Source organism: Setaria viridis, chromosome 8 (assembly GCF_005286985.2).
Source record: "Setaria viridis chromosome 8, Setaria_viridis_v4.0, whole genome shotgun sequence".
Lineage (NCBI taxonomy): Eukaryota > Viridiplantae > Streptophyta > Magnoliopsida > Poales > Poaceae > Setaria > Setaria viridis.
Genome location: NC_048270.2, coordinates 28,656,696 through 28,684,191, shown reverse-complemented (window position 1 = coordinate 28,684,191; position 27,496 = coordinate 28,656,696). Strand labels below are relative to the sequence as shown.

Sequence of the window (27,496 nt, the reverse complement as noted above, 5' to 3'; positions counted from 1 at the left end):
ACCATGAAGACCTCTTTATTAGTACCGGTTAGTAACATGCATGGTAAAATATGCTTATCTATACCAATGTATAGGCATTAATACCAGTTGATGCTACAAACCGGTACAAAAGGGTCTCCTGGGACAATCAAATTTAAAGACCCGATACTAATAATTAGTACCGAGGCTATTGTTAACCGATACTAATGTTCCGAACCGATAGAGAGTTCTCCAGTAGTGGCAGCTACTCTGCTGGGTCACCATTACCACCATATCCTAGATCCATGTTGTTTGCAATTCATATGGACAGACTCATGGCTCCATATTCCCGTCGACTGGCCATACATCAATCGAGATGCATGCTGTTGTTTCCACAGTAAACTGTGTGTGTCCAGCTCGCTTAGTAGATCGACGACTTGCTCTGTTGCCCAAGCAATTCATGTTGTGTATACATGTATCAGTCGTGGCTAGATTATGATTTGATGGAAGAACCTGTCATCGCTCATGCATATATGTAGTAAATACAAATAGAAATTATTACGGCTGCTAATATTCCCTTACATGCAACGTACGATGTGCAACGACGGACCTGAACTGGTCGGTGGGTGCGAGCAGATGGCTCTTCTCAACATGAAAAGTAATCAAATTAGAAAATAATATTTACATAGTTGCAAGTATACTTCCCTTCTCATCAATGTGAAAGTAATCTGAATAGGAAATGATATTTACATAATTGCTATCATTGTATTGGATATGGACGTGTTCTTTCTAATTTTGAATTTATATATATTTATTAGCCATATTTGATATGGATTCATTGCGTTAGTCTAGACCGTTAGATCTTCATAAAATCTGACGGTGCAAATTTTTTTTTCTTTTTTCCGATTAACGTGAGAAGTTCTAGACCCTCTCGGCAGTCGTGATGGCTTCTTTTAACACTATTGTATTAAGATAATAGATAAAGTTTTAAGGAAAAAATGATTAAATTCAGATGCATGAATTTTTGCTTCTTTGCAATGAATCACAACCATTCAATTTCCACCCAAACATCATAGCATGCAAACTGTTCATCTTCTTCCGACCACCCCTTTGTCCCCTGGTGATGTCCCCGCTGAGTTTTAGGCGCTTGTAGTCTAGGAGTTGTGCAAGGAAAAAGACATGAAATTTATAAGAAACTAAGCCCAACTTGGCCTAAAAGATGAAGATGAACCATGAATCTAAGAGAGGTTGCCTCTTGATCTCGCCAAACAAAAATTTGCTAGCCGAAATTCTATATTATTGAATTCATATAAGACCTCTTGAGCTTCCTCCATTGCAGTACAAGTTGCTAAACATTCACTTGACCTTAATTACCAAACCTGCTTAATCTCAATAAAATCCTCTCGTAATTTCAGTAAAATCCAAATTGAAGAAATAATAGTACTTCTTTCACCGGCGGAAAAACATGAAACTCGCCGAAATTTTTGAACCCTAGTAAACTGGTAGTGGCTCTCGCTTCTTTCACAGAACGAGGTGACAAGGCACACACTCCTAGAGTCCTAGTACGTAGCGATTTTTACTTCCAGTGACGTGTGCGAGAAAGACGGTGTGGCTTGACGCCACCAACCACTCATGTTATGTCTGTTACCAGTCATCACTACCCTAATAATATTGTACAGGGTAGGTCTCAAAATAATGAGCTGAACGGAGCTAATGTTTTAGCTTGTGTTAGACAGACGTGCTGAGCCAATTTTCTACTAAAGTCACCATAGACTTTTGCGCTATGTTTGGGGTGCGTGTCGGGTGCAATGCACGAAAAATGCACGTTTTGTTGCAGATTTGCAGGTTAGGTTAGCAAGAGAATCTTGACTCTGAAATGTTTTCTTTTTTACCTGACCATGTGGAAAATTAGAAATAGACCCCAATGTGGATGCGGGTTTTGCGCTTGCTGCTTGCTTGCATCGCTTTGCCAATTAACTGGATTAATAACAGATTTACTCCACTATAGCTGGTGGATTGGGCCAATCAGAGATGAGATAGTAGTAGCTAGTATGCAGAAGGCTAATTATAGTCGGTATTGTAATTAAAGAACCTCAACGAAGCATTTTCTTCTTATATACATATAATTGCTCAATGAAGCTTTTTTTTCTAATAACATCATATAAAAACATGATTTCAGTGAATTTATCGATCTAGCCACCATGTGAAAACCGTGCTAGCGGTTTTCTACATTTTGCATCTGAATATGTCCCCATTTGTTATATTTTCCTCGAACCAAAATAATTCATCATATGTTGATTGAATATGAAGATTTTTTTATTTTTTTTTTGTCTGTCGTGCGATGTAAATTTCTGATCAAAGTAAAATAACACATAATCTGAGGTTTGATAATCTGCCAAACGTAGGCTGAAAGCTATATATTCTTTTTTTCGAGAAGTTAGCTATTAAGGCTGTTTGTTTCAGCTCATGGAAAGCATATTTCTAACAATCTACAAGCTGGGGAGAGCATATTGTTTCATTGTAGCAATTCAGTTTGCAGATTGTTACAACCTTAGTGGATCTTAAAGTCTGAGGTGAAAGCCGCTTGTTTCTTTTCAGCTTGTGATTGTAAAGGCTACATTCCAATATCCCAAGCTAAAACAGACATATACGAAGTATTACTCATGGTAAACCAGCTTATATTGATTTCGACGAAGCAACTTTCATTTTCTTAAGAAAAGGATTCCAATCTCAAGACATATATGAAGTATTACTCATGGTAAACCAGCTTAGATTGATTTTGATTATGTGACCTAATTGTTCAACATACAGTAGAGCTGACTAAACATCCACAAGGGATAGTCAACATTGACAAACTGAGATCAAATTAGAGCACCAAAGTTTGTAGAGATGCGGTTCCTCTATTTTTTTAAAAATGGGAGGAAGTAAGAATAGTATAATTTCAAGAGGTTCCGTTTAAAAAAAAAAGTAATTCCAAGAGGTTCGGAAATATAATCATTTTAATTTTATCATAAGTTAAACTTCTCTAAATTTCATCAGGTTTACATGAAACATCGATATGTTAAATTCAGCAAGCAATATGTATTGTTACTTGTTAGTGCATTTTATATTGTACTGTCAATATTAATAATTTTTCTGTAAACTAGTTAAAGTTAAAAGAAGATTAATTTAGCATAAAATTAGGACTTCCATTTTAAAATGGAGGAATCAGGAAGTAGTTTGATGACCAAACTAGAAAAGGTTTTATGGGGTGGTGATAAAGAGCTATAATCACGGTGCAATTAAGGCCCAAATGGGCCCAACTCATTACAGAGACGGTCATCTGCGCGCGGGCGCGGCGGGGTAGTCGAACGGCAGCGGCCGCACGCTGTCGTTGAGCGGCGCGGCGTGCCGGAACCCGTACGCGCGGAGCACCTGGTTGTCGGCGAAACCCAGCGTGCGGCGCATCCCGTCTTCGCAGCTCTCCCTCGAGTACATCGGGTTCCTCCCGCCGCTGCAGGGCTGGCAGCCCACGAAGTGCGTGATGAGCGGCCGCCGCCACCCCTTCTCCCCGCCGCCCGCTGGGCCCGGGACGGCGCCGCTCACCGCCGCGTTCCGCGCCGCCGCGTACCTCAGGTGCTCCCGCTCCGCGTGGCGCCGCCGGAGCGCTGGTGCGCGCCGCTCCATAGCCTCGTACCTCGCCGCGACGCCGTCGAGCCGGTCCACGATCTCCAACCAGTAGCCCTGGAAGAAGTACTCGGTCTCGATGAACGCCTTCTTCCCCAGCCTCTCCCAGTTGTGGAGCAGCAGGTAGACGAGCGCCGACTGGTCGTCACACCACGCGTCGTCGCCCTTGTCGGCGAGCGCGTCCCGGACGACCTTGCCCCACCGGGCGTGCTCCGGGTAGGCGGGGCCCATGCGCGCCCACTCGTCCATGAAGTCGAGCGACCACTGGCAGTTGCGGATGAGGAACACGCCGGCGTTTATGGCCAGCCACGACTTTATCTCGATCTTGTCCGGCCAGCCGTAGGCGACGAAGTTGCGGCCGGCGTACCTCGTGGCGAGCGGGAGGGAGAAGTCCATGTCGGTGAAGACGGCGTCGGAGTCCACCCACCAAATCCACTCCGCCTCCGGGTGGGCGAGCATGGCGGCGCGCACGATGGGGATCTTGGCCCAGTAGCCTTTCATGGCCGGCTGCAGAACGTCCCTGTTGTAGAGCAGCTCGATCCCGTGGAGGCGGCAGTAGTCGAGCTTGTTCTTGAGGAACCGGAGCAAGAGGTGGTCGCCGGCGTCGCCGGGGCACGGCTCCGGCTGCGACCCGGACACCATCACCACGCGCTCCGGCGCGCTCCGCCGGCGGCCGAGCCCGTGCGACCGCAGCCACTCGGCGCGCTTGGCGTCCCACCCGGTGAGGCGGCGGCCCTCCACGGCGTCGTACGAGAGCTCCGGGTCGTCGTAGAACGTGCGCAGCCCGTCCTCCGGTCCGGGGACGGTTGTGGCCACCAGCAGGCTGCTGCTCATCCCGGGCGCGCCGAGGATCGCGAGCACGGCCGCGGCCACGCCTGCCGCGAACACGAGCGCGTCGCGCGCGCGGCCCGCCAGCCTCGGCGCCGGCGCGGCGCCGTGCTGCTTGTTGCTCGCCGCCGGAGACGCGGAGACGCGGAGCGGCGAGGCCTCCGACGGCGCGGCCATTCCGTGTTACCGTGTTGGCGCGGCGTGGAGCGGTTCGCCGGTGGCACGGTCTCGCCGTGGTTGGCCGGGTACAAGCGGATCGACGCCTTCTGACTTATAAAACAGCCGTCTCCAGCTCCGGGTGTGGCTGTTCTTGCCGTCGTCGTTGGAGCTCGGGCGATCGATCACGTGAGGGGTCACGCACGAGGCGGATGATTAGCTTTTTTTTTCCTCCCCCCTCTCTTTTCTTTTGCTTTTTGGGGCTCGTGCTGTGCAATGTGGCAGTCCGCAGTCGAGATCTCACGCGACAAAAAGCTAGCAAGCTCTAGCTGACCCTTGCTAAAATTTGCTAAAGTTAAGTTGCTAAAGTTTAGCACTTTAGCAAGTTTTTGGTTGCTAAAACTTGCTAAAAGGTGGGCTGGATAACTTATACCCCTCATTTATTGCTTGTCTCCCCCCTCCTGCGCACCTTTAATAAGGGTATATAGGTCTTTTTACAGCTCATTAAATTCCTTTTAGCAAGAGTATCCAAACAGCTTTTGCTAAAGTTTAGCAACCAAAATTTAGCAACTTTTAGCAACTAAAGTTTAGCAAGAGGAACCAAACAGACCCTAAGTTTATCAAGAAAACAAAACGAGGTTTTGCATGGGTTTTGCATTTCTGATCACAGCCGTTCAATTTCCATCGAAACACCATAGAACGCAAACTGTTCATCTTCTTCATTCAGTTCTAACGAGACTCCAGGTGCATGCAGTCTAGGAGTTGTGCAAGAAAAGAAGCGACGAAGTCTACAAGGAAACGAGCCGAACCAGCAACCAAAACAAAAGCAAAGCTACTGCCGAGCATTTTTGTTGAGATGGGCGATGGGATTGCATGCTTTCTTTGCCTTTTTTTTTTTTTACTACTAGCCGACGGTGTTGGAGTATAGTGCAAGTCATTCCCAAGGGTAATGGTGAATCAGCAAGGAACAATCTCCGAGCAACAATCAGTGACAAGAACTGATTAGTAGGCTAAAATAGTACATAATATATGCTCAGCTATTTTGGTACAAACCCCGAGCTGTAGGTGCTAATCTTGGATAAGAGGTTGCCTCTTCCCGATCTCATCAAACAATTTTTTTTGCATCGCTTGCCAACCAAATCCCCGAACCCATGCAATGCCAACAAAAACTAAATGCCTTTTTATCGAGATACACATTATTTTTTTCACCTGCCAGAAAAATATGAAACTCTCGTTCTTTATTAATACATAGACCGGCAGCTAACCTTCCCACTTCTCTCTTCAAACGAAAAACATGAAAATCACCGATAACTGGTAGTGGCCCAAAATCATGAAACTCATTGGTAGTCGTAGAAGGAAAAACTAGACCGGTCATTGAACCTGCGAGGCTACCGGTTCGGTAGTTCATTGGCACAATCAGTCGAACCACGGTTCAATAATACTCATAATCTATGTATACACCCATCATTCACACGTATAGTAGATCGGTCACCGGATGGTTAGCAGAAGTAACAGTCGCTGTTCTCCTCTTTTTACTCTAATTTCTATCTGATTTTGCGCTCTGGGCCGCTGGATGCTGCATGGGGCCAACTTTCAGCCTAGTATACCGCCGAATATGCCTTTTAGATCCGATTTTTCTATCCTATAACTAATCTTTTAAACAAACCGAGCCGGTCAAACCGCCGATTCACGATTTCTTTGGTCGAACCAGCGGTCCGGACCTCCTTCTATGCTGGTAATGGCTCTCTCGCTCCTTTCGCAGAACCGAGGTGACAACACACGCTCCTATAGTAGCGATTTTTATTTCCATGACATGTAAGAGAAAAGACGGTGTTCTCCGTCCTTGTATTGTCCTAAGTCAAATTATCCCAACTTTAACCAATTATAATGAATGGTATCAACTTTTATAACAAATATGTCGTATCATAAATCTTTATACATATCTGCATAAACTTAGTCAAATTTAAAATTGTTTGACTTAGGATAAAATTAGAACTGCATTTTTTTCAGGACGGAGTTAGGACAAAATTAGAATGCATTTTTTCCGGGACGGAGGGAGTATGGCTCGTGTGCCATCACTACCCATGCGCCTTGCAACGGCAATTGTGCAAATATTGTACAGGGGGCTACAGGGTAAGCCTCAAACGATTTAGCTCTGCATGCATGCATCATGAGCATAAACGAGCTGAGCCAAGCTAATGTTTTAGCTTGTTAGATGAACGTGCCCAGCCAATTTTCTACCAAATTAGCTAGCTCGATCGCCGCCACCGACGAGCTAGCAGCCAGAGAGCATATATAGCGTGCAGTGTACTCTAATGTTTATCGGGTGCGCGCGTGCATGTGTCGGTGCGCCCACGAAATGCGCAGGGGCACCGCACGTTTCGCTGCAGATTTGCAGGCTTGGGTTTAGCCGGAGAATCTCCCTCCTGGTTGCTCTCTTGACTCTGAAATATTTTTGTGCGCTTGGCCGTAGAAATAATCAAATAAACCAGTCGTATAGTGCGCGCGTTTTGCGCCTGCCTGCCTGCTTGCTTGCATTGATTCCGGTGGATTAGGCGAGATGGGGACGGAGATATTAGACCCCGTTTGGATCTCTTCGAGATGAAGGTATTGGAATCTAGTTAATGAAGTAGGCTATTTATCTTGGAACGTGGCATTCCACACATTTCTAAAGTTTAGATATAAGCCTATCTTAAATTCATGGGGCTGGAAGATGAAAATTGATTCTATAGATCCTCATGCTATGTTTCTAATATGCAACTTATAGCATGCTCTTTGACTCACTTCCCTGTAGCAGAAGTGCAGCACATAAGTATCTCTCCTATATGACCAACGATAATATACAAATATATTCCACATACAATTATATTAACTTAATTAATTTGTATCTAAATTATGATTATTAGAATGAAATTCAATTCCAAGGATCCAAACGGGATCTTAAAGAATTGCTCGATATTGGAATTAAAATGCCTCAACGATGACTTTTTTTTTCCTATTTAGAGATTTAGAGAATTGCTCGATGAAGCTATTTTCTCATTGATACGATCTATCTAGCTAAAAAGGTGTCCCCGTGAAGCCTTTTCCTCTTTTCTACATTTTGCGGTTGAGTACGTGCTCATTTATTTGTCATTTGTGGTGACAGTTCAGAATGCTGATTTGTAGATTGTTACAATCTGAGAGAAAAAATTTTCGTTTGTTGAGCTTGTTGTTGCAAAAGCTACAATTCCACGATGCCAAGCTGAAACAAACATAACCTAGAAAGGGCTCAATGAAGCTTGTGTTTATGTATGAAATTTCTATGAAATTTCTTGGAAATTCGATACCATGTGCTAACTGAGATATTGCCCAAAAAAAGGCATACATGAGATATTTACAGCTACGTACGGCTGACTTAACTCCCACGAGCGGGAGGCAACATTGACAATCGAAGATCATATCAGAGCACCAAAGTTTTGCAAACATCTACTATAAATAGTATAATTTCTGTTGGAAACTTGGAGTTCTTGGAGCTTCCTGGAGGCCAAGATGGGGTATTGCATACCACAAAAAGTTTGACGACGAAGAATGAGAGCTAGAAACAGGATACAATTAAGGCCCAAAATAGGCCCAATTCCTTCACTGCGGCGATGGTCATCTGTTGCGCGCGGCGGGGTAGTCGAACGGCAGCTGCAGCACGGTGTCGTTGAGCGGGCCGGCGTGGCGGAACCCGTACGCGCGGAGCACCTGGTCGTCGGCGAACCCCAGCGCGCGGCGCATCCCTCCCTCGCAGAGCTCCCTCGAGTACATCGGGTTCCGCCTGCCGCCGCAGGGGTTGCACCCCGTGAAGTGCGTGATGAGCGGCCGGCGCCACCCCGACTGCCCGCCGCCGTCGGGGCCCGGGACGGCGGCCCTCACGGCCGCGTTCCGCGCCGCCGCGTACCGCAGGTGCTCCCTCTCGGCGTGCCGCCTCCGGAGCCCCGCGTGGCCGGCCCCCCGCTCCGCCGCCTTGTACCGCGCCGCGACGCCGGCGAGCTTGCCCACGATCTCCGCGAAGTAGCCCTGGAAGTAGTAGTCGGTGCCGAGGTAGGTCTTCTCCCCCCACCGCTCCCGGCCCGTGATGAGCAGGTACGCGAGCGCTGACTGGTCGCACGCCACGTCGGAGTCCCTGTCGGTGAGCGCGCCCTTCACCTTCTTCCCCCACGCGGCGTAGTCCGGGTATGCGGGGCCCATGCGCGCCCATTCGTCGAGGAAGTCGAGCGACCACTGGCAGTTGCGGATGAGGAACACGCCGGCGTTGAGCCCCAGCCACCGCCTGTTCTCGTACACCTCCTTGGGCCAGCCGTATAGGACGAGGTTGTAGGCGGCGTACTTGGTGGCGAGGGGCAGGGAGAAGTCCATGTCGGTGAAGACGGCGTCGGCGTCGACCCACCACACCCACTCGGCGTCCGGGTGCGCCAGCATGGCGGCGCGCACGGCGGGGATCTTGGCCCAGTACGCCACCATGGGCGGCTCCAGCAGCGCGTTGTTGTAGAGGAGCTCGATCCCGTGGAGCCGGCAGTAGTCGACCTTGTTCTTGAGGAAGCGGAGGAGCAGGTGATCGCCCCCGGCGCCACGGCACGGCTCCGGCTGGGAACCCGTCACCATCACCACGCGCTCCCGGCGCCGCCCGCCGCCGGAGCCGAGCCCGCGCGACCGCAGCCACGCCGCGCGCTTGGCGTCCCACCCGGTGACGCGGCGGCCGCTCACGGCGTAGGACAGGTCCGGGTCGTCGTAGAACGTGCGCGGCCCGTCCGACGGGCCCGGGACGGGGAAGGCGACGAGGCCGACGCCGCTGCCCCACCCGGGCGGCGCGAGCACGGACGACGCCGGGCCCAGGAGCGCCAGCACGGCCGCCGCCACGCCGGCCGCGAACACGAGCGCGTCGCGCGCGCAGCGCGGCCGCGGTGGCGATGGCGCCGCGCCCTTCTTATTGCTCGCCGCCGGTACGGCGGCCTCCGACGACGCGGCCATAGGAGCGGAGGAGTGTGCCGTGTGTCGTGTGGGCGTGGCTCCGGGAGTGAGGAGGAGTAGTGTGCACGGCAGCTGCGCGGAGAAAGCGCGAGGCTGCGACGCACAGGTATGCGACCCCGGCGATCGATCACGTGAGGTGCCCGGCGCCGGCTTCGGGCTCGCCGCGCGACGCGGCTAGGGATCGGCGAAACAGTTGGTTGGCCGGGATTCTTTTATCTCTGGGAGGTCGGGCCGTCGGGGGATGGCATCTGGGGGTCGGTGCTGCCGTTGAGAGCGCACTGCAGCCCGCAGATTTGGGGAAGGCGTCGTGCATCTTCTTATCGGACAGTCGAAGCACTTGGGAGACTGACGTGTGTAGTTTACTCTGAATTTGGGTGCAGCTTGTGCCATATGGTGTTGGAGGAATACACAAAGGTGCATACTGTATTCTCGATCGACTTGGTAAAAACTACTCCAAGTTAAATCAGGTCAGAGATGGCAGAGCTGATGAGTGAGAGCGTTTTGCCGTTGTGGGGGTAATTGAAAATCGGCATATTCGGCTGGACTTATAAGCCGGTTGAAAAGCTGAAACAGCTGATTTGTTGTGAGAGAAAAACATTGTTCGGTGGCTGATAAGCCGGCTGATAAGCTAAGCCCACAGAGCCGGCTCTGTTTCCCTGTAAAAAAAAAAGAACTTCAGGCTCTGTTTCGTCGGTGGATCTTGGATGGATGAACTGAATCGAGGCTCCAATGCACAGACGTGTCGGTGTGGAAATGGAAATGGGCTCCAATTCAGTTACACTCTCTTTTAATAGTAGAGGAATCGTCGAAGCAAAAATGGGATAAAATCAAGTTCAAGTAATGTTTGGTTGCACAGGTTATGAAAATTCTAAATGGGTGCTTGACTCAAGAACCAAGCATGAAGCATGCGAGCGTTGTCTGGAGAGACTTTCGAAATAAACATGTGACAAGGGGACCGGGAGCTGTCATTTGGAGAGTTATATGACACTTCTGGTGACATTTGAAATGCAATTTCATCTAACACTTAGCCAAGCTAAAAATTGGTCATCGCCAAAATGGAAGGCATGGCTGAAACTTAAGAGTGTCAGAATTTCTACCATGACAAGTGGATCTCACGTGTAAATGGCGCCGTTAACCATCAAACCATGGCTAATATGGGTCTTAATTAGATCATGGATTTAACTACAAAGAATATGATGGTTTATCATGTGAAGATTTAGGGAATAAAACAACTTGAATGGGGTTTATCATACAATCAAAACATTGGATATGTCCATTCACCATTCACCATTCTAATAAGGTCTGCCATCTCAGCCATGCATGGGCAAGGCCAATCCAAGACAAGGGCAGCCATCGTGCCCACCTTAATATCGTCTCATGGCTTGGAAAGACATTAGTCGGCCAAATTTTTTGGTAGTACCAAAATTTGCCCTATAAATGAAAGTGAATGCAAAACTGCTTTTTAGAGGCAAACTCATCAAGTTAAAAACAATAATTAAAACCAGTCACGTGCTTACCTTGATGAAAAATAGAAAACGGTCTATTTTTGAAAAGAAAAATGGTTCATCAGACTAATAAAGTTGCAAAAAATGATCCAAAGTTTTTTTTTAGCTGAAAACGCTCGCAAATTGAGACCAAACAAATGAATTACGGCCCACTGTAGTCTGAAGCCCATCACACACCTTGGGCTCGCCCCGTTTCGGTTCCGCCTCTCTCTTCTTCTCTGGAAACGCCTTCCAGCGAACGAACGCTCTCGTCTCTCGTTTCGTCTTGTCGCCCACGTGGGCTCGCCGTCGCCGCGAGCTCCACCTTCCTCTCCAGTCTCCACTCCGCCACCATTCCAGCCCGAGCGCGATGTGGCGGGCGACGAGGCGGTGGCCGCCGCTGCTGCGGTGTCTCTCGTCGGACGCCTCCTCCTCCAGGGCGCCGCGGCAGCGGGTGGCGGCGCTTTGGGGGAACGGGGACTACGGGAGGCTGGGGCTGGGCGCGCTGGAGTCGCGGTGGAGCCCCACGGCCTGCCCCTTCTTCCTCTCCCGCGCCGCCGACCCGCCCGCCTCCCTCGCCTGCGGCGGTGCGCACACCCTCTTCCTCACCCGTACGCCCCCCGTTCTCCTCCTCCCTCCTCATCTTCTCTTAACATCGCCATCTACTTCTGTAGTAATTCGAGGGATCATGCTTGTGCTGATTCAGCGGCTTGGTTCAAATAGCTAACTAGTTGTATTTACCCACCAGACTAACATTACTAGATATGTTATGCGCTTGATTTTGACCGTTTTGCTCTAAGTACGCATAATTATAGTTATTAGTAATGGATGCACAATGTCATGCTCTTCCAGACTGAAATTAGCACGTGTGAGTGAACGATCAGCATTTAATGCTCTCGTCAAATTATCATTTTCCTATTTTCTGTTTGTATTGGGTTGTAATGCGGGCAAGGTTTGCCCTTATGTTTTGTGCAGAGAGCGGGCGTGTGTTCGCCACGGGGCTAAACGACTTTGGGCAGCTCGGGATAGGATCCTCTGTTACACATACGCTGGTATCGCTTCTTGACCTTCGTATTCTCATGTGTTTGCTTCTACAATGCCTATTAACAGAACTTTGGCTATATCCTCCTAGCTCTGGAGGGAAAAAATTAACTAGGAGACAAATTAGGGGGCAATTATACGTCCTAATTCATGTAATGACAACCAGTCTACTATACGACTATGTATTCCAGTGAAGTAACTTTTATATTACCTCGAAGGCACATATATCAATCCTTGGAAGCAGGCGATATTATTTAACTGGTCCTTTTTTTTAAAAAAAAAGTAAACTGGTCCTTGTCACAGCCACATTTTGCACCCAGATGTTAGATATATTGGGCTTAAGAAACAAAGCAGACATAATTGGTTATTCACAACATTTAGCATTGGTTTTCCTCTCTGTAATTGAATGTTGAACCCTATGAATCTGATTATTCCACATACTGTGTTCTATTTTTGTCAATAGAAATCAGTTCTCCTCTTTGTCATGTATAGGAGCCTGTTGAAGTTTCTGGATTTCACGAGAGAGTTGTAGAAGTTTCAGCTGGCAACCATCATTCTTGTGCAATTACTGGTAAGAGAAAATAATTAGATTATGTTATGTGCATATTTTGATTCAACAGAATAAGGTGAGCTAAGTAATAATAGAAAGATGGAAAGGAGGGTCCTACCTTCTATGTTACCATAAGTTTTTAGTGGATCAGCAGACAGTTCAAGCTTCTCGGGTTTTAAGGGTGCATATAATTGAGTGCTTTCTTACTTCTTATTTTTGTGGTGCACACAATAATCTTGGTCTCGAGTGTTACATTTGTGCTGAAGAAGCTCCTTTTTTTATTGAGGAGAACTAGAAGAAGCTACTTATCAATATTAGTAGGTATCTATACTGTAAAATCATTTACATGATAGTAGTGTAAACATAGAAGTATGGGATGAAGGTAATCAATCTTTTTGTTTCTGGTTGTTATTATATTGATCTAGTGCTGGACTTCTTGATGTCAAGCATATTGCCAGTTGTCGGTTAGGAAGCTAGATGCGGGTCTGTTGCTGTAATACATTCATTATAAGATTGTTGCTATGGTTCTTATTACTCTAATAGATATTGAAAGTAGATTTGATAAAACCAAAATCCTTATTTCTCTATTAGATATGTAAAGTAGATGTGATAAAACCAAAATTACATATTGGGCAGGATGCATTTTCAAACAAAAAGGGCTATCTGGAAATGTGCCCTATTCCTAGGCCTAGAGTTGTGCAATCACACCTTAAATGACATATGTTATTGCCCATTTGCTCATGGAGTTGTAATACAATGTACTGCAAAAGGTATTGAATTATTTAGCTGCATGTCAGCATAGAACACATTGCTCAATGTTTTTACAGATATTGGAGACAATTATAACATAAAAGAAATGTGATTACCACCTCTTATATTAATTTACCAAATTGCTTTGTGCTGCACATGTGTGCATCATAATAACTCCACTAAAATTTTTGCTTGACTCTCTTGATCAGCGGATGGTAAACTCTTTGTTTGGGGCCGAAACTCAGGTGGTCAGCTTGGCCTTGGAAAAGGTAATTACGCCATCCCTTTCTTCACTTTCTTAATGCCACCTTGTCATGCAGTATCTATAGGTGAATGTTCTGGTGCATATACTTTGAAACTATCAACGGTAACTTATTGGCATTGATGAGTGTGGGGTCACTTGGTCCCACGAAAGAATATAATAAAATCTATGTACGAGGTTAGGAAATTCATATAGCTCTTAGATATTGCTTGAGCACAGTTTCAACTTGCCGTACATGTTTTTGTATTATTTTGCATGGAGCATAATCATGCTTCTATAAGTTTCCTAGGTAATACAGTATTCAATTGCTTCATTAATTATCCTTTTTGCAGTAAAGTTATATATCAACATCAGCTTTTGTTTCTGAGGTGGATTTGTTTTTTCTTGATTTGAATTAGGGGCAGGCAAAGTAGTTTCAAGCCCAACAAAGGTTGATTGTTTGACTGACTTCAGAGTGAAAATGGTTGCTTTGGGATCAGAGCATTCAATTGCTGTTACAGGTGACTAGCAAATCAATGTTCTATAGCAATTGTATTTAAATGTTGCTACCTTCAAGAGTCTAATTTTCTCTTGCTTTTGCTTCTCAAGACGAAGGTGAAGTCTTAAGTTGGGGAGCTTCTGGTTCCGGTAGGCTTGGACATGGGCCTCAATCTAGCATACTGGGATTCTCCCTTACCTCAAGGTATGGTAATGTTTGTTTCATAAATACTTATCTGTAAAAATAATTGTTGGGCAATTAATTGTGTATGTACTCTTATGTTACAGAATAATTTATTTTCTTCTATTTAGAAAATAAGATAAAAAATAACCATAAGAGATGAAAGTTTTCTAGTACAAGCTGGCCTGCCTAAGTACAAATGAGAGTATGGGTATGATTTTAATAGGGATGGAACTTGTACGTATCTTAAGCTTGTGGCTTATGAATTTTATGTGGCAGATATAGGCATTGTCTGTGGTTTTCTTAAAATGAACAAGGTTGCTAGATCATGTAGTGTGAGGTTTTGAGTAAAATGCTTGGTGACATATAGAAAGTTTGAAAGTTGGAAGGATTCTGTCGGATATTTTAGGCTAAAATAGGTCTCACAATTCTGAGTGTCTGCACTATATGGTGCTGTGTTAGAAGGATGATAAATTGGTAACTATATCTTCATTTGTGCAGTGAATATACTCCAAGGTTGATCAAAAACCTTGACGGTATCAAGGTATTTGCTTTGAAACTCAATATGCCTCTTAATCAAAAAGTATTATCTTATTGCCATGTAGTGATTCTATTCTCTTTCTGTTTTTTTAATGCATTGGCTAGATTAAAAAGATAGCTGCAGGAATGTTGCACTCTGCTTGCATTGATGGTAAGCTTACAGAAAAGCAATAATCAATTGTACAAATCACTATTGCCCAATCTTATGATTTCCCTATGTCAAAATTGCAGAAAAAGGTACTTTGTTCATATTTGGGCAGAAGACTGAGAAGGTGGTATCCAATCAGGCCACATTGTCATTTTATTTTTCGCTGCCCTTACCAAAATATTTTTTATTTCCCTTCATTTCCTTTGATTTAACTTAAAGTTTTAGGGATTTGGAAGATCAAATGAAGCATTCAGACCAGTTATTGTTGAAGAGATACCGTTTTCAGAAGAAGTTGCTTGTGGAGGTTACCATACTTGTGTTGTAGCAGGTATTGGTGTTTGGTGCAGTCTTTGTTTTGTATTTTGTCAATGCAAAACTATCATTTTTTAGTTGTGGCTTTTCATGCAATTTTAAAAGATTTAAGGTGATGTTTTGCAGATAGTGGTGATCTGTATTCTTGGGGTTCAAATGAAAATGGATGCCTTGGTCTGGGGTATTTCATCTATTACATTTTCAATATTTCCTATTTCAACTTGTATCATACCTTTTCTAGTGTGTATTAAGTGTCAAAGTTATATTCTTACGTAATCATCTCTCACCAGAGGTACAGACATGGTTCGCTCTCCAGAAATTTTGAAAAGCTCACTATTTAAGCTTCCTGTGTCTAAGGTTTGTACTTCTGGTTACTTATTTCAAGATTTTTTGTGTATTGGGTCACTTAAAGATAATTCTTGTATTGATGCATCGCTTAAAGCATTTTATGTATAACTTATGTTGGATATCGAGTCCTTGATCATTTGCCCTCTGCAGGTGTCTTGTGGTTGGAAGCACACTGCTGTAATTTCAGGTATGATAATTATACTCCCTTTTCACCAGTATGTTAGCTCTTATTGGTAACTCCTTTCTCAATCAAGGCTCAATAGTCAATACACACTTTGGTTTGCTGATATCTTGTAGGTTGAAAAATTTGTGTCAAAAGTTCTAGCAACAAGAATATGGAACAGTAGGCTAGGCTATACCTTGAAGTGACAAACACTTTTGAGTTGAATTCTGTTATTTATTATAATATAAGTATATCAGGGTGCTTCCGTGCTTGTCATTGCAAATGGTGAAACTAAGCTCTAAGCTATCTGTGCGTACATGCAAGTAACTGTGTGTTCCTCTTACTCAGACAGAGTCAGAATAGAAATGTGTTCATTTGGAAGATAAGAATCAATCTAGGAACTTCTCAGAATTGAACTATATCCCAAAGATTTGCATCCCAATCCCCTTTCCAAACTAGCTCTATAGGCCATTTGCAGGTGGAATCAGATTAGCCATGCATCTTTAAAAATCAGTACTGTATTTTCTGAATCTATAGTTCTGGTTCTAAAAGGACTGTACATTTATTAAAAAAAAATAGGGCTCTGGCAGGATTCTGGGTAGTGGCCCAAACTGATACCAATATGGTTGATGGGAGGTTTTTAGGGCATGAGCATGGAGTGAAGTTTTTTTTTTCTTTTGCTCTGGCTTGTTAAGCTGAAATGGAAGACAACTAGACAAAAGTACCTGTGTTATATATTGGATAATCGGAGTACTTGTTAAAAGAAGGTTCTTCTGGCCATGTTTCAATGCATAGTGTTTTTGTGATCTGAGCATCTCAAAACATCCAGGTGATGACATCTACACCTGGGGTTGGGGAGGCGCTAATGGTACTTTTTTCGAAGAGGGCCATTCTTCTGGTGGACAACTGGTGAGTTACTTGCTGTCACTACAAGTGCTTGTTTTTCATGGTGATGATGTACAACATGCGTAATCCCCACCAAACACTGGTTATATGTTTACGCTGCCTTTCTACCAGGGGCATGGAAATGACGTAGATTATTTTGAACCTATGATGGTGCCGTTTGGCAAGAATGCAAGAGCAGTCCATGTATCATGTGGCTTCAATCATACTGGTGCGATTTATGAGTACTGCGAGGACTGACTGACCTGCCATCTGCGGAATGGCATGTTTCGGACTAATTATCCAATCATACTGGCATACTGCACAGGTGAACAGATAAACAGCAGAAAAAAGCTAAGGTATTGGATCTGCATCTATGTTAAGAGAGATATAGAACAGAATGATAACACCCCTTGAGTGAGGGGGATGTAAATTAAACAGAATAAGAGATAAGCCGGATGCCTTTTGTGATGCATCAGGGTTACAGGCAGTGTATAGTGTTCATTCATTTATTTGGTGGATATGTATTATTTTGCCGGCTAATAAGAAATCCATCGCCTGTGATCTGACCAGGCTGGTGTTGTACATGATGAGTGCTTGGTGTCTATGTTTGCTGCGTTTCTATATGTAAATTGATATCTGAATCAGAACAAATCCTGTTTGTACAGTTATCCGATGTTTGCCTACTGGGTGAAGTCTGTGGTGGCATGGTAATTTTCTTATCATAAAAACAGGTTGGCCAAGATAACATTCTTTGACTTTGTTTTTGCAAAGGTGTTACGTAATGCACATTTGTTCCTACAAACATGACTTTTTTGTTGGAAAATGTATAATTTTGACCTGAAATTCTGTTTGATGTGAAGAATGGTGCCTCATATAATTTCACATAATATACGTCTAGTGCAAAGGAGAAGTTAATGCACAATGACTGCTAATTGAAACTAGATGGTCTTGGTTGATTTCCTTCGAATGAGTATTTGTAAATATTTTCAGTTGTATGTTGATCAAAAACATAAATTTGGCAAAGATAAATTGTATAGCTGGTAACCTCACTCGGTCATATATTTTCCTCAAATTTGCCCATCTTGGATTCGACGAACTTATCTACACGTTCCCGCCTCCTCTAATCGCACCGGCAAGAAATAATAAAATAAAATTGAAATGTGAAAAGTAACCCAAACAAAAATAAAAATTGATTTTTTCCCCAAAAATGTATGCAATTGAATTGAAACAAATGAAATGGTTAAGGGCAATATGGTAATTCCCGCAGAGTAGATCTCAACACGAGCTCAATTCCTTCCCGCAGCGCAGCCAGCAGACCGAAGTCCCCGTCCGTTTGGATCCACGCGGCAGCCGAGCACTCCGCCGCCGGTGGCGATGGCCGCCGACGACGTGCGCGAGCTCCTCCTCTCCACCACCGCCGACGCCTCGGACCCCTCCACGCCCCTCTCCGCGCCCGACCTCCGCCTCCTCATCGACCGCCTCCGCCTCCGCTCCGACCGCCTCCACGCCTCCGCACTCTCCTTCGCCGCCTCCCACCGTGGGGCCCTCGCCTCCTCGCTCGCCCGCGCCGCCTCCGCCGCCTCCTCCGCCGCCTCCCACGAGTCCTCCCTCGACTCCGCGCTCGCCCCTCTCGCTTCCTCGCCCGACCTGTCCGACCTCAAGGCCCTCGCCGACCGCCTCCTCGCCGCCCGTCAAGAGCTCGCCGAGCGTCAGGAGCATCTCGCCGCCGCCTCCACAATTGCTTCCCTTGCTGCCCGCCTTCGCGAGGCCCGTGCGGCAGCGAACCCTCTTGACACCGCCGCTGCTGCCGCCGAGCTGAAGCCTCTCCTGATCGATCCCGAGCGATCTGGATCCAGTCAAGACGATCCGGTGGTGTTTGGGCTGCTCAGGAACGACTGGGAGCAGCTTGTCGACGAGGTGAGGAGGAGATTCTGCTTTGGAGTGATTGAGCTTATGCTGATTGTTGTTTCCGAATTGTGATTATGGTGATGGCGCAGCTGCAAGTGGGGCTTGCAAAGAATGTGGAGGAGTGCATGGAGTTTGCAGTGGAGGGAGGGAAGGTGGTGGTGAGTGCTATTCCAAGAGGCTGTTCCAGTCAAACACATGATGTTGAGCTTCCTGTGGCGCTGCAGGCATTGGAGGTGAGTTGTACTGCAAAAATTCGTTTGGTGCTACTGCATCACGGCTTGAGAACTCCAGTAAAATACCATAACCCTATACTTGTAAACAATAAATGCAATTTTGGTAATGGAACTTATTTGGGAGCTTTAGATGGACATCAAGCAGAACATAAATTGTACATTAGCCTAAGCAGCTCACCGTAGAAAGAATTAATACAATTGTTGTTAATATAGCTATTGGAGTATTGGCCGAGGAATATGGGCTGTTTGTTGGTCCTTCGGTGGCTAAAATCACGATAACTTTGCCCCATGTGTTTGTATGTTAATCTTCTTTCGATATGTTGCAGACTAGATTGGAATTCTAACTAAGGACCTCCAGTTTACAATAGTTGTCGTTTTAGCCTTGGGCACAAGAACTAAGGAGGTAAATAATATGTCCATCCTACCAATAGTTGATCCTCTACAAAGCATGCATTTATTATGTCTAAAGCACACACCCACTCTCCATTTGATGGTGCATGCTAGCTGCTACATTAATTTTGCACCAAATATTGCTCCGCTGGTCCAGGTTGCAGCACATGCATGGCACCATGCAGCGGACGCTGGCTGTTTTCTGGCCGATTCATTCTCCAAGCAGTTAGTTTCCTGTCTACCGAGGGGGAAGATACCGAGGGTGAGGGAGTACCGAGGCTATGCGCTCTACTTATCGGCAAAAGCAGGAAACGGTGAAACGCCTAAGAAAACAAAACGGAGGCAGTAGTTAATGAAGGAATTGAGGGGTAAGATTTGAAAAAATGGGTCAAAGCTACGTCGAAGTTGCGGAATAACAATTATTTTTTATACATATAGTAGAAGAGGCTAAAACAACAATTGCTGCAAATCGGAGGGAGTAGACAGTATGTTGATGTTATGCACCCTGGATTCACACTTGGAATGAATCACTTAAAAATTGAAGAACCCGGATGATCACTTTGAGAGTTTATGGACCCAGATGAGAATGTGGTATTGTTTAGGGACCTACAGTGCATTTCGCTCTTATTTTTAATATTGCAATATCTCTAACTTAACTTAGGGGATAAGACAATAGATGCCATCCCTTCTAGAATTTGTTGGATGGCAGGTACTGCCATGGCAGCTTTGCATTGTGTTGACCCCACATTATATGGTAATATTGAGCTTCTCCAAATGTATCACTTTGCCATTTCTTTGTTATGCAGATCATTGATGCCCTAGACTATGGGATGGCAAAGATGGCAGATTTGATGATGAAACATATTCTGGTTCCAGCAATAAGTAACACAAATGTTGCAGTTTCTGTAGAAGTGTTTGAGGAAGGTGGTCCAAAACACTCTGTATCAGTCTTAAGCATAGTCCCTTCACAGGAGCTAAAAGTAAGCATTTCATATTGTTTCCTGATTTATAATTTATAAAGGGAAGTGTTTGTAGATACCTGTTTTCGAGGCCTATATTGACCTAGTTCAATTGTCAGCTGTGTGCCTTTGCCATGGTTTTTCAAGACATTAATATATATTCCCTATGCTTTTAAATATATGATGTTTAAGGCAAGCTAATATTGTTTACAAAAATGAACTAATTAGCTTGTCCTAAACATGTGTATCTTCATTTTAAGAAACAATTCAACAAGTAAATATATTCTGGTTTCTAGCAATATTGTGTAGGAGAATAGATATTTGTACATCTGGAACCACAAACCACTATTAGTTTCATACTTTCTGCTGACTAAGTAAACTTATTTCTTTGACTGATATAACTGGTTCTTATTGTTGAAGGACAACAAAGATGGTTCGAATCTATATTCAAGAATAATTGATGCCATCAAGTTCATTTGCAAGTTCATTTGCATGGAAAATAGCAAGTGGGTTCAGTCTTTTGCAAAGTTAACCTGGCCAAGAATTTCTGACCTGGTTATCACACACTTTCTCTCCAAGGTATGGTTCTTCCTGATTTATCAGAGAAAGGAAATGCTCAAGAACTGCCCAATTTCCTCTGCTGCTTTTAATGAGCAGCCTTTTTAGAAGCATGCTTGGTTGTCATTGTGAATAGCTTCGCTGTCTATAATGTGTTAGAGAAGGCAATATCTGAACTTGCATAATCTTCATCAAACATCTACTTCTGCTAGAACATATGGCCAGTGATTGGATTTGCATTCATCAGCCTGTGTATATTGTTTAATAGCTGTAGTGAACTAAGTTATGTTATCCTTCTAATTTGCTCGTTATGGTATCATACTTTCCACCAATTGAATGGAGTCCTGAAATAGGAAGAATCATTTTTTAAGAAAAAAGGAAGGGAATGACATAAACTAAGTTACTATCCTTACAAACTGCTCCTTCCGTCCCAAATTGTAATTCGTTTTGGCTTCTCTAGATACATAGTTTTTTTTTATGCACCAAGATATAATGTATGTCTAGATGCATAACAAAAACTGTGTATCTAGAAAAGCCAAAGTGACCTACAATTTGAAACGGAGGGAGTATAAACAACCTTTTGGATTTTATGAGCTTCCCATTTTCAGTTTTCGTGTCTGTAGACATTTGCATGGTAAGCCAATTGCTATCCCAGAGAGATGAAAGAGGGAGAGATACACTCTATAATGATCTTAGCTTTGTTGCATATATTCTCATTAATTGAATACTACTTAGTTCAGAAAATGTATATATAGAATAACTAAAACTTATTTTATCCCTCTAATTTGCGCGTTATATTGTCAAACTTGCAGCAATTGAAAAAGTTTGACTCAAATATATCTTTGTAGTTCCATAATAGGAAGAATCGAAATTGTTAAAAAGGTACAGGGTGATCTGAACTAACTTACGAACTATCCTTATTGACCACAAGAAGCTTAGGGTTCTATGAACTTCCTTGTTGAAGTTTTCTTGTTTGGAGACATTTGCATTGCAAGCTGGTAGTTGCTGTTTCAGATTGTTTTGGACTGATCCTTCACTTGCGTCTTCTCAGGCTGTACCCAATGAGGCATCCAAGCTAATTGAGTTCCAGGATGTTGTGCGAAGTACAGCTGAATTCGAGAACAAACTTAGGAGCATGATGTTTCTTTTGCCTGATAGAAAGGACGGCAAGTTGACCCAATTTGTTGATGATGTCGAAGTTCATTTTGCTGTACGGAAAAGAAGTGAGATCTTGGTGAAAGCAAGGAACATTCTTGTACAATATGATTATGATAACCCTCTGGTGAGTTGCTTTGGTTAACCTAAGGGTTTTCATGGGCAAGCTACTGAGCAGGATAATGTAGGATTCATTTTTTGCATACATACTAAAGAGGCTTATTATTGCAGGAATCTGGTGATCGAGGTGATTCTGTTGTTGATCTACTTTTCCTGCCAGAGAAGTGTTTTACGTCTAAATCAGCACTTCTATTAATGGAACTGGTTCACGGAGCCCTCAAGGTATGCCTGCTGCCACATTCCTTTTCTGTTGTTGGCGTTCTACACAGCTATTATCACAGACCATAATAACTATTGTTCTGTTCATCATGGCATGTATTCTTACCATTAGTTTCATGTATCAGCCAATGTGTAATGTGTTTACCATTCCATGCAAATTAAATCTTCCAGCTTTCAGTGTTCATGAACTAATTCTTATTGATGAGGATTTGATGTACATCCATTTTTCTTGTTGAATAACCAGAGCAGGATGCATCATTGTCATCTGCAAGAGTTGCTAAGGAGTTTTGCTTTGCTGCTAGGGATGTCTTGCTCCTGTATAAGGCTATTGTGCCAGTTCAGGTTCGTGCATGTACAAACTTTGAATGATTGTTTTAGGCTTCCATATTATGACATGTCATTTGTACTTAAAGCAGGTCACAGAATATTCTAGTTTCAGTTCTCTTTCAGGCACTATTATTGTTTCAGAGTAATTGACCTTTGTCAAATATTTTTTTCCTGAAGCTAGAGAAGCAACTTCATAGCATAAGCCAAGTGGCTGCTATTGTTCACAATGACTTCTACCATTTGTCCCAAGAAATTCTCGGCCTCGCATTTCAGGTGTGCAAATCCAACTTTTTGCTGCCCATTATTATGCTCAATTTGGGATTTGGTTGATTTATATTAATGTGTTTTTTGTGAGAATTCACACTAAAAATGCAGATCTGTGACAAATTTTGTATTCTCTATCTTTCACGTATAAGGTTGTGCTGTACTGTTGTCCAATAGTCTCTAGTCATTGAAATGAGTTTTGTTTTTGAGTTTGGTACTAGTGATGGCCTCCTTAGGATTGCACTGGGTGACACTTAGCCATGCATCGCTCATGACCTCAACAGTCAACCACCACCACAACAACTCCATTTACTGCATCTCTGGCATCAGTGGCGAAGGTAGAGCAAATTAGGGGGGGGGGGGGGGTTGTTTCCTTGTGGGTTCATAGTGTTGAGCTAAGGAGGGTGCATATATGGTGAAAATTTAAGCATAATTACTGTTCTTGCAAAATTTGGGGGGTGCGACCCCCTAATTATAATGTAGCTTCGCCCCTGTCTGGCATGCTGCCATCCCTTGTTCCCACTACTGCCTCCCCTTCCTGTGGTAAAACCTTCCTTCCCGGCTTCTCGCAACCAGTGCCAAGGTTGTCTGGGCTCCTCATGTACTGCCTCCAGCCCCAACCATCCTTCTGGTGCGATTGCAGGCAGCAGAGCCCTTACTGCTACCCACCACTTGTCAGGGGACTTGTGAACCCCAAGACAAGCTTAACCCATCCAAGTTGCCACTGTTTGTTGTGCTCACTATAACTGGCTATGGTTGATGGGACAACATTTGTTGTGTGGTAAGATAGAGTGATTACTTTTCCCCAAAACCTAGTGTACGTATGAAAAACCAATGATTCATGTGTTTAGTTCGGACAAAATAAAAAAGAACCAGCCTCGTGCTGCTGTAAACCTATCTTTCTTTTTTGGGCAACCAAATTGAACATTTTTTGGATATGTTTTAAGTGTTTATTACAAAACAAAATGCATTTAACTAACCTTTGGATGCATTTGTGCAGTACCGTGCAGATTTTCCTATTGATCTACAGAAACAAGTTGTTTTTGTGGATTTAGCGCCAATCTTCTCCCATATGGCAGATGTTGTATTGAGACGACAAATACAACTTGCTATTGATACCATAAGCGAGGTCATTAGATCTTTCTAAATCTTTTCCACACACGTAATTACTTCTACTTGTTAACTCTTATTTAAAGTTTCTTGTTCATTACATTGCTTTTCAGGCTATAGATGGTGCTGATGGTTTTCAGAATACTCACCAACCTCAACATTATGAGTCAGCAAAATTTAGTATTGAGCAGGTTTGTTCCATTGTTAAAGAATATGAGCTGTTTGAACCTTGAAAAATGGGTGGGGGCAAGATTCATACATGCTTTTTGCTTGTTCATCGAGCTTGTAGTCCCAAATTTAACATCACCTACACAATGGAGAAACAAAACAAGACAGCCATGGTTTTTAAGTCGAAATCCACATAATTAGCGATGAAAGTAGCAAGGGAATTGTTTATTTATAATTGTGAGCTTGGTGAAATCATGCTTCGCAACTCAAAATGAGTGGTGTTTCATTTTCTTCTTTTACTTGATTTGGAACTGCTATAAATATTACATTGTGAAGCCTGGAAAAGCCTTGCGCCCTGTTGCTACACCTTTTGACGAATCTTTAGGAACTTTTTTACAAAATCAGTAGGGAGACCCCTACTTATTCTTTTTTATATATCGGTAAAAAGATACTCCTTCCGTATCAAAATATTTGTCGCTATTGACTTTTTCTTGCAACTTTTGACCATTCGTCTTATTCAAAAAATTATAGTAAATGTATGAAAAGATAAGTCAGGCTTAAAATACCTGTGATGGTAAAGTAAGCCACAAACAAAATAAATGATACTTACATAATTTTTTTTGAATAAGACGAATGGTCAAACATCGTGACCAAAAGTCAACGACAACAAATATTTTGATCCGGAGGTAGTATTATGTACAGGTACAGAGGTCTCAGACCCAAAAAAGATCCTAAGCTATCAAACCAAATTAGAAAATACGCAGCCACTGTTCTAACAGGATTTCAGGAAAAATATATTTTTTACCAGCAATCTCGTGATGCATCCAAAGAGCATTTTAACTTGAATCTTTCCTGTACCTCCAATGAAATTAAAAGTGGTCTTGTTCATGCTGTGCCAAATCCTCAGCAGCAATCAATTTCGGTTGTCGAAAAATTTGTCTCAAATTTTCATCTAACTGGGCATTGGGGTTATCGATTGAACATCATTGTTTCACTCTAATGATCTATATGTTCGATTCAGGCCGTGTTCATTTTGGAAAAGATACGCATCATGTGGGAATCAATACTGCCAAAATCAACTTACAGGAAAAGTATGTGTCATGTCCTTGGGTCTGTGTTCTCTAGAATTACAAGAGATATGCTTCTGATAGATGACATGGCAGCAGAAGAGACACTGCAGGTGATACACGTTATGCCATAATGTTTTAGGTGATCAAATCTTGATCCTTACTAATATATGGTATGCTTACAGCTGCAAGGCCTTATCCATTTGGCTCTCGAAAACCTCTCATCACTATTTCTTTCTCTGGTTGAGAACGGTGATGGCAGCACAAAGTTCTTAGACCATGACACTTGGATTCAATTGGATGGAATTGTACCATCATTGAAAAAGTTCCGTAAGCTAGCAGGTACATTTTGTTGATTCTAATTATGGATTTTTTGAATTTTTGACTGAGCTAAATATGTTTTTTTATTCACTCAAAACAACACTGAAAATAATGATAATGTTCAGAGTTGCTTGATATGTCATTGAAGTCCATCACAGCTGCTTGGGAAAGTGGTGACCTAGTTAGCTGTGGTTTCACATCATCTGAGGTGAGCAAGCCCAGTCCCCCTCTTTTATTTTTACCTTCGCATAGGATTTGGTATGCAGTTTCAGAGGCTTAGCGCTTTCTATGTGGGCGCTTTCTCATACTGTTTTAGACTTAGTAGAACTAAAACTAAATATATGAGATGTGACTTTGACACTACTACACATGAGGAGGGAGATGCCAGTTTGGAAAGCCAAGTAGTGCCCAGAAGGATACATTTTGATATTTGGGATCAATGCTACAACGAGATGGGGATATTGATGAGGATGTTAGTCATAGAATCAAAGCGGGGGTTGATGAAGTGGTGCCAAGTATCAGGAATTTTATGTGACAAGAGGGTACCATTGAAGTTAAAAGGCAAGTTTTATAGGACGGCGATTAGACCTGCAATGCTGGTATGGTGCAGAATGTTGGCCTACAAAAAGACGACATGTCCAGCAGATAAGTGTTGCGGAAATGCGTATGTTCCGTTGAATTTGGCAGATAAGTGATAGGTACCAATTGAAGAAAAGCTTTTCTAACACCGGCTGAGATGGTCTGGACATGTCCAACGAAGGCCTCCGGAGGCACCGGTGCGTAGTGGAACCCTAAGGCGTGACAGTAATGTGAAAAGAGGCAGAGGAAGATCAAAACTGACATGGGAAGAGGCAATAAAAGGAGATTTGAAAGGATGGAATATACCTAAAGATTTAGCCCTGGATAGGAGTTCTTGGAAAACAGCTATTCATGTACCCGAATCCTGATTTGTGACTCTTGTTGAGCTTCACCTCTAGCCTACCCCAACTTGCGTGGGACTGAAAGCCTATGTTGTTGTTGTCGTCGTCGTCATCGTCCTATCTCATACTGGGTCCTTTAATTGTTCGTAGCTTTAGTCTACGTCTTCTGCCTGTCTTCAGCAAGATTTAGGTCCTCATATGTTCCTGTGTATCTCAATCTGTGATTTGGGGGGTCTCCAGTATCCCTAAACTCAAACTGCTGCATGACTTTCCAAAGTTATCCATGCTGAACAAGTATCCTAAATTCTAAGTCAGTTTTCTGGTTTAAACCAATCTGTTTGTTAATCCTGTGCAGGTGCAAAATTTCATCAAAGCAATATTTGCTGACTCGCCTCTTCGGAAGGAGTGCCTAGGATGGATCGTTAGGACACCAGCATAGGATGCAGAAACAACACATTTATTTTTTATGGGTTAATTTCCCCCCTTTTTTCTTGTACACAATATAGTGAGTATTAATTGGCATGTGAGTTTAGTTTATATTGAAGAATACTTGTCATCTCTGATCCCCCAGTTCAATACTCACCCAACGGCCTTGAGCCCTTGACTGACCAAATTAACAAATGTGCATGTTATTCATGTTTTCCTGATCAAACATTTGAATCACAATCCACACCATCGCATATAGATTTTTAGAACAACATTTTCATCCGTGCTATGGCCTGGAAGCAAATTTTAGCGATCCTCATCGCAAAATTCGAATTATTGCTTGCCACTGTTCAGACTGCATGTCATTCAAGCTGCAGGTTGGTGATGGCATGAGCCTATGGTAACATGATTACATGAGATTGATTGTTTTTACATGGAATTCGAATTATTGCTTGCCAATTTTTGGGAACTGTACTTAGCTCATGGTGCTGATTTCATAATAGATGGTTGCTAGCATTTTCATCGGTGAATGGGCAGCTATTTGACTTTGAGGATGGAATAGCCCTTACCTTTCAATCTGAGCTACGATCTGGAAATCCGAACGATTTAT

The 27,496-nt window shown here is 43.6% G+C and overlaps 4 protein-coding genes across 5 annotated transcripts; 2 read left to right on the top strand and 2 right to left on the bottom strand.

The window, feature by feature from the left end:
- Positions 1-3,137: 3,137 nt before the first annotated feature.
- Positions 3,138-4,890, bottom strand: LOC117833780 (probable glycosyltransferase 6). Its single transcript, XM_034713382.2, has one exon. The coding sequence runs from the start codon at positions 4,627-4,629 to the stop codon at positions 3,277-3,279; it is 1,353 nt and encodes a 450-aa protein (XP_034569273.1). The 5' UTR covers positions 4,630-4,890; the 3' UTR covers positions 3,138-3,276.
- A 3,108-nt stretch (positions 4,891-7,998) lies between these two features.
- LOC117866933 (probable glycosyltransferase 6) lies at positions 7,999-9,884 on the bottom strand. The gene has a single exon (XM_034751235.2). It carries the CDS (start codon positions 9,598-9,600, stop codon positions 8,242-8,244), a length of 1,359 nt encoding a protein of 452 aa, XP_034607126.1. The 5' UTR covers positions 9,601-9,884; the 3' UTR covers positions 7,999-8,241.
- Positions 9,885-11,337: 1,453 nt separating this feature from the next.
- On the top strand, positions 11,338-17,409 carry LOC117867075 (ultraviolet-B receptor UVR8). 2 transcript variants are annotated; one of them, XM_034751407.2, is made up of 15 exons: positions 11,338-11,671; positions 12,060-12,136; positions 12,618-12,696; positions 13,635-13,694; positions 14,086-14,187; positions 14,276-14,369; positions 14,847-14,889; positions 14,991-15,036; positions 15,117-15,157; positions 15,259-15,361; positions 15,472-15,526; positions 15,636-15,702; positions 15,844-15,880; positions 16,686-16,765; positions 16,874-17,409. In XM_034751407.2, exons 1-15 carry the CDS (start codon positions 11,455-11,457, stop codon positions 16,997-16,999), a joined length of 1,227 nt encoding a protein of 408 aa, XP_034607298.1. In that variant the 5' UTR covers positions 11,338-11,454; the 3' UTR covers positions 17,000-17,409. The 2 variants fall into 2 exon arrangements, with proteins under 2 accessions (XP_034607298.1, XP_034607297.1); XM_034751406.2 differs by having other exon boundaries at positions 11,338-11,695.
- A 654-nt stretch (positions 17,410-18,063) lies between these two features.
- Positions 18,064-27,126, top strand: LOC117867071 (centromere/kinetochore protein zw10 homolog). The gene is made up of 14 exons (XM_034751401.1): positions 18,064-18,658; positions 18,739-18,882; positions 20,079-20,252; positions 20,652-20,810; positions 21,841-22,071; positions 22,176-22,286; positions 22,533-22,625; positions 22,788-22,883; positions 23,875-24,003; positions 24,098-24,175; positions 25,174-25,332; positions 25,405-25,561; positions 25,666-25,748; positions 26,816-27,126. Exons 1-14 carry the CDS (start codon positions 18,116-18,118, stop codon positions 26,897-26,899), a joined length of 2,241 nt encoding a protein of 746 aa, XP_034607292.1. The 5' UTR covers positions 18,064-18,115; the 3' UTR covers positions 26,900-27,126.
- Positions 27,127-27,496: the final 370 nt, after the last annotated feature.

Excerpts from the sequence above, each read along its gene's own strand:
- LOC117833780 (XM_034713382.2), bottom strand. The coding sequence starts at position 4,629 with ATGGCCGCGCCGTCGGAGGCCTCGCCGCTCCGCGTCTCCGCGTCTCCG.
- LOC117866933 (XM_034751235.2), bottom strand. The coding sequence starts at position 9,600 with ATGGCCGCGTCGTCGGAGGCCGCCGTACCGGCGGCGAGCAATAAGAAG.
- LOC117867075 (XM_034751406.2), top strand. The coding sequence starts at position 11,455 with ATGTGGCGGGCGACGAGGCGGTGGCCGCCGCTGCTGCGGTGTCTCTCG. Across the intron at positions 12,697-13,634 it reads TCATTCTTGTGCAATTACTG|CGGATGGTAAACTCTTTGTT; the intron begins GTAAGAGAAAAT and ends TCTCTTGATCAG. Across the intron at positions 15,703-15,843 it reads TTAAGCTTCCTGTGTCTAAG|GTGTCTTGTGGTTGGAAGCA; the intron begins GTTTGTACTTCT and ends TGCCCTCTGCAG.
- LOC117867071 (XM_034751401.1), top strand. The coding sequence starts at position 18,116 with ATGGCCGCCGACGACGTGCGCGAGCTCCTCCTCTCCACCACCGCCGAC. Across the intron at positions 20,253-20,651 it reads TCCCTTCACAGGAGCTAAAA|GACAACAAAGATGGTTCGAA; the intron begins GTAAGCATTTCA and ends TTATTGTTGAAG. Across the intron at positions 20,811-21,840 it reads TCACACACTTTCTCTCCAAG|GCTGTACCCAATGAGGCATC; the intron begins GTATGGTTCTTC and ends GCGTCTTCTCAG.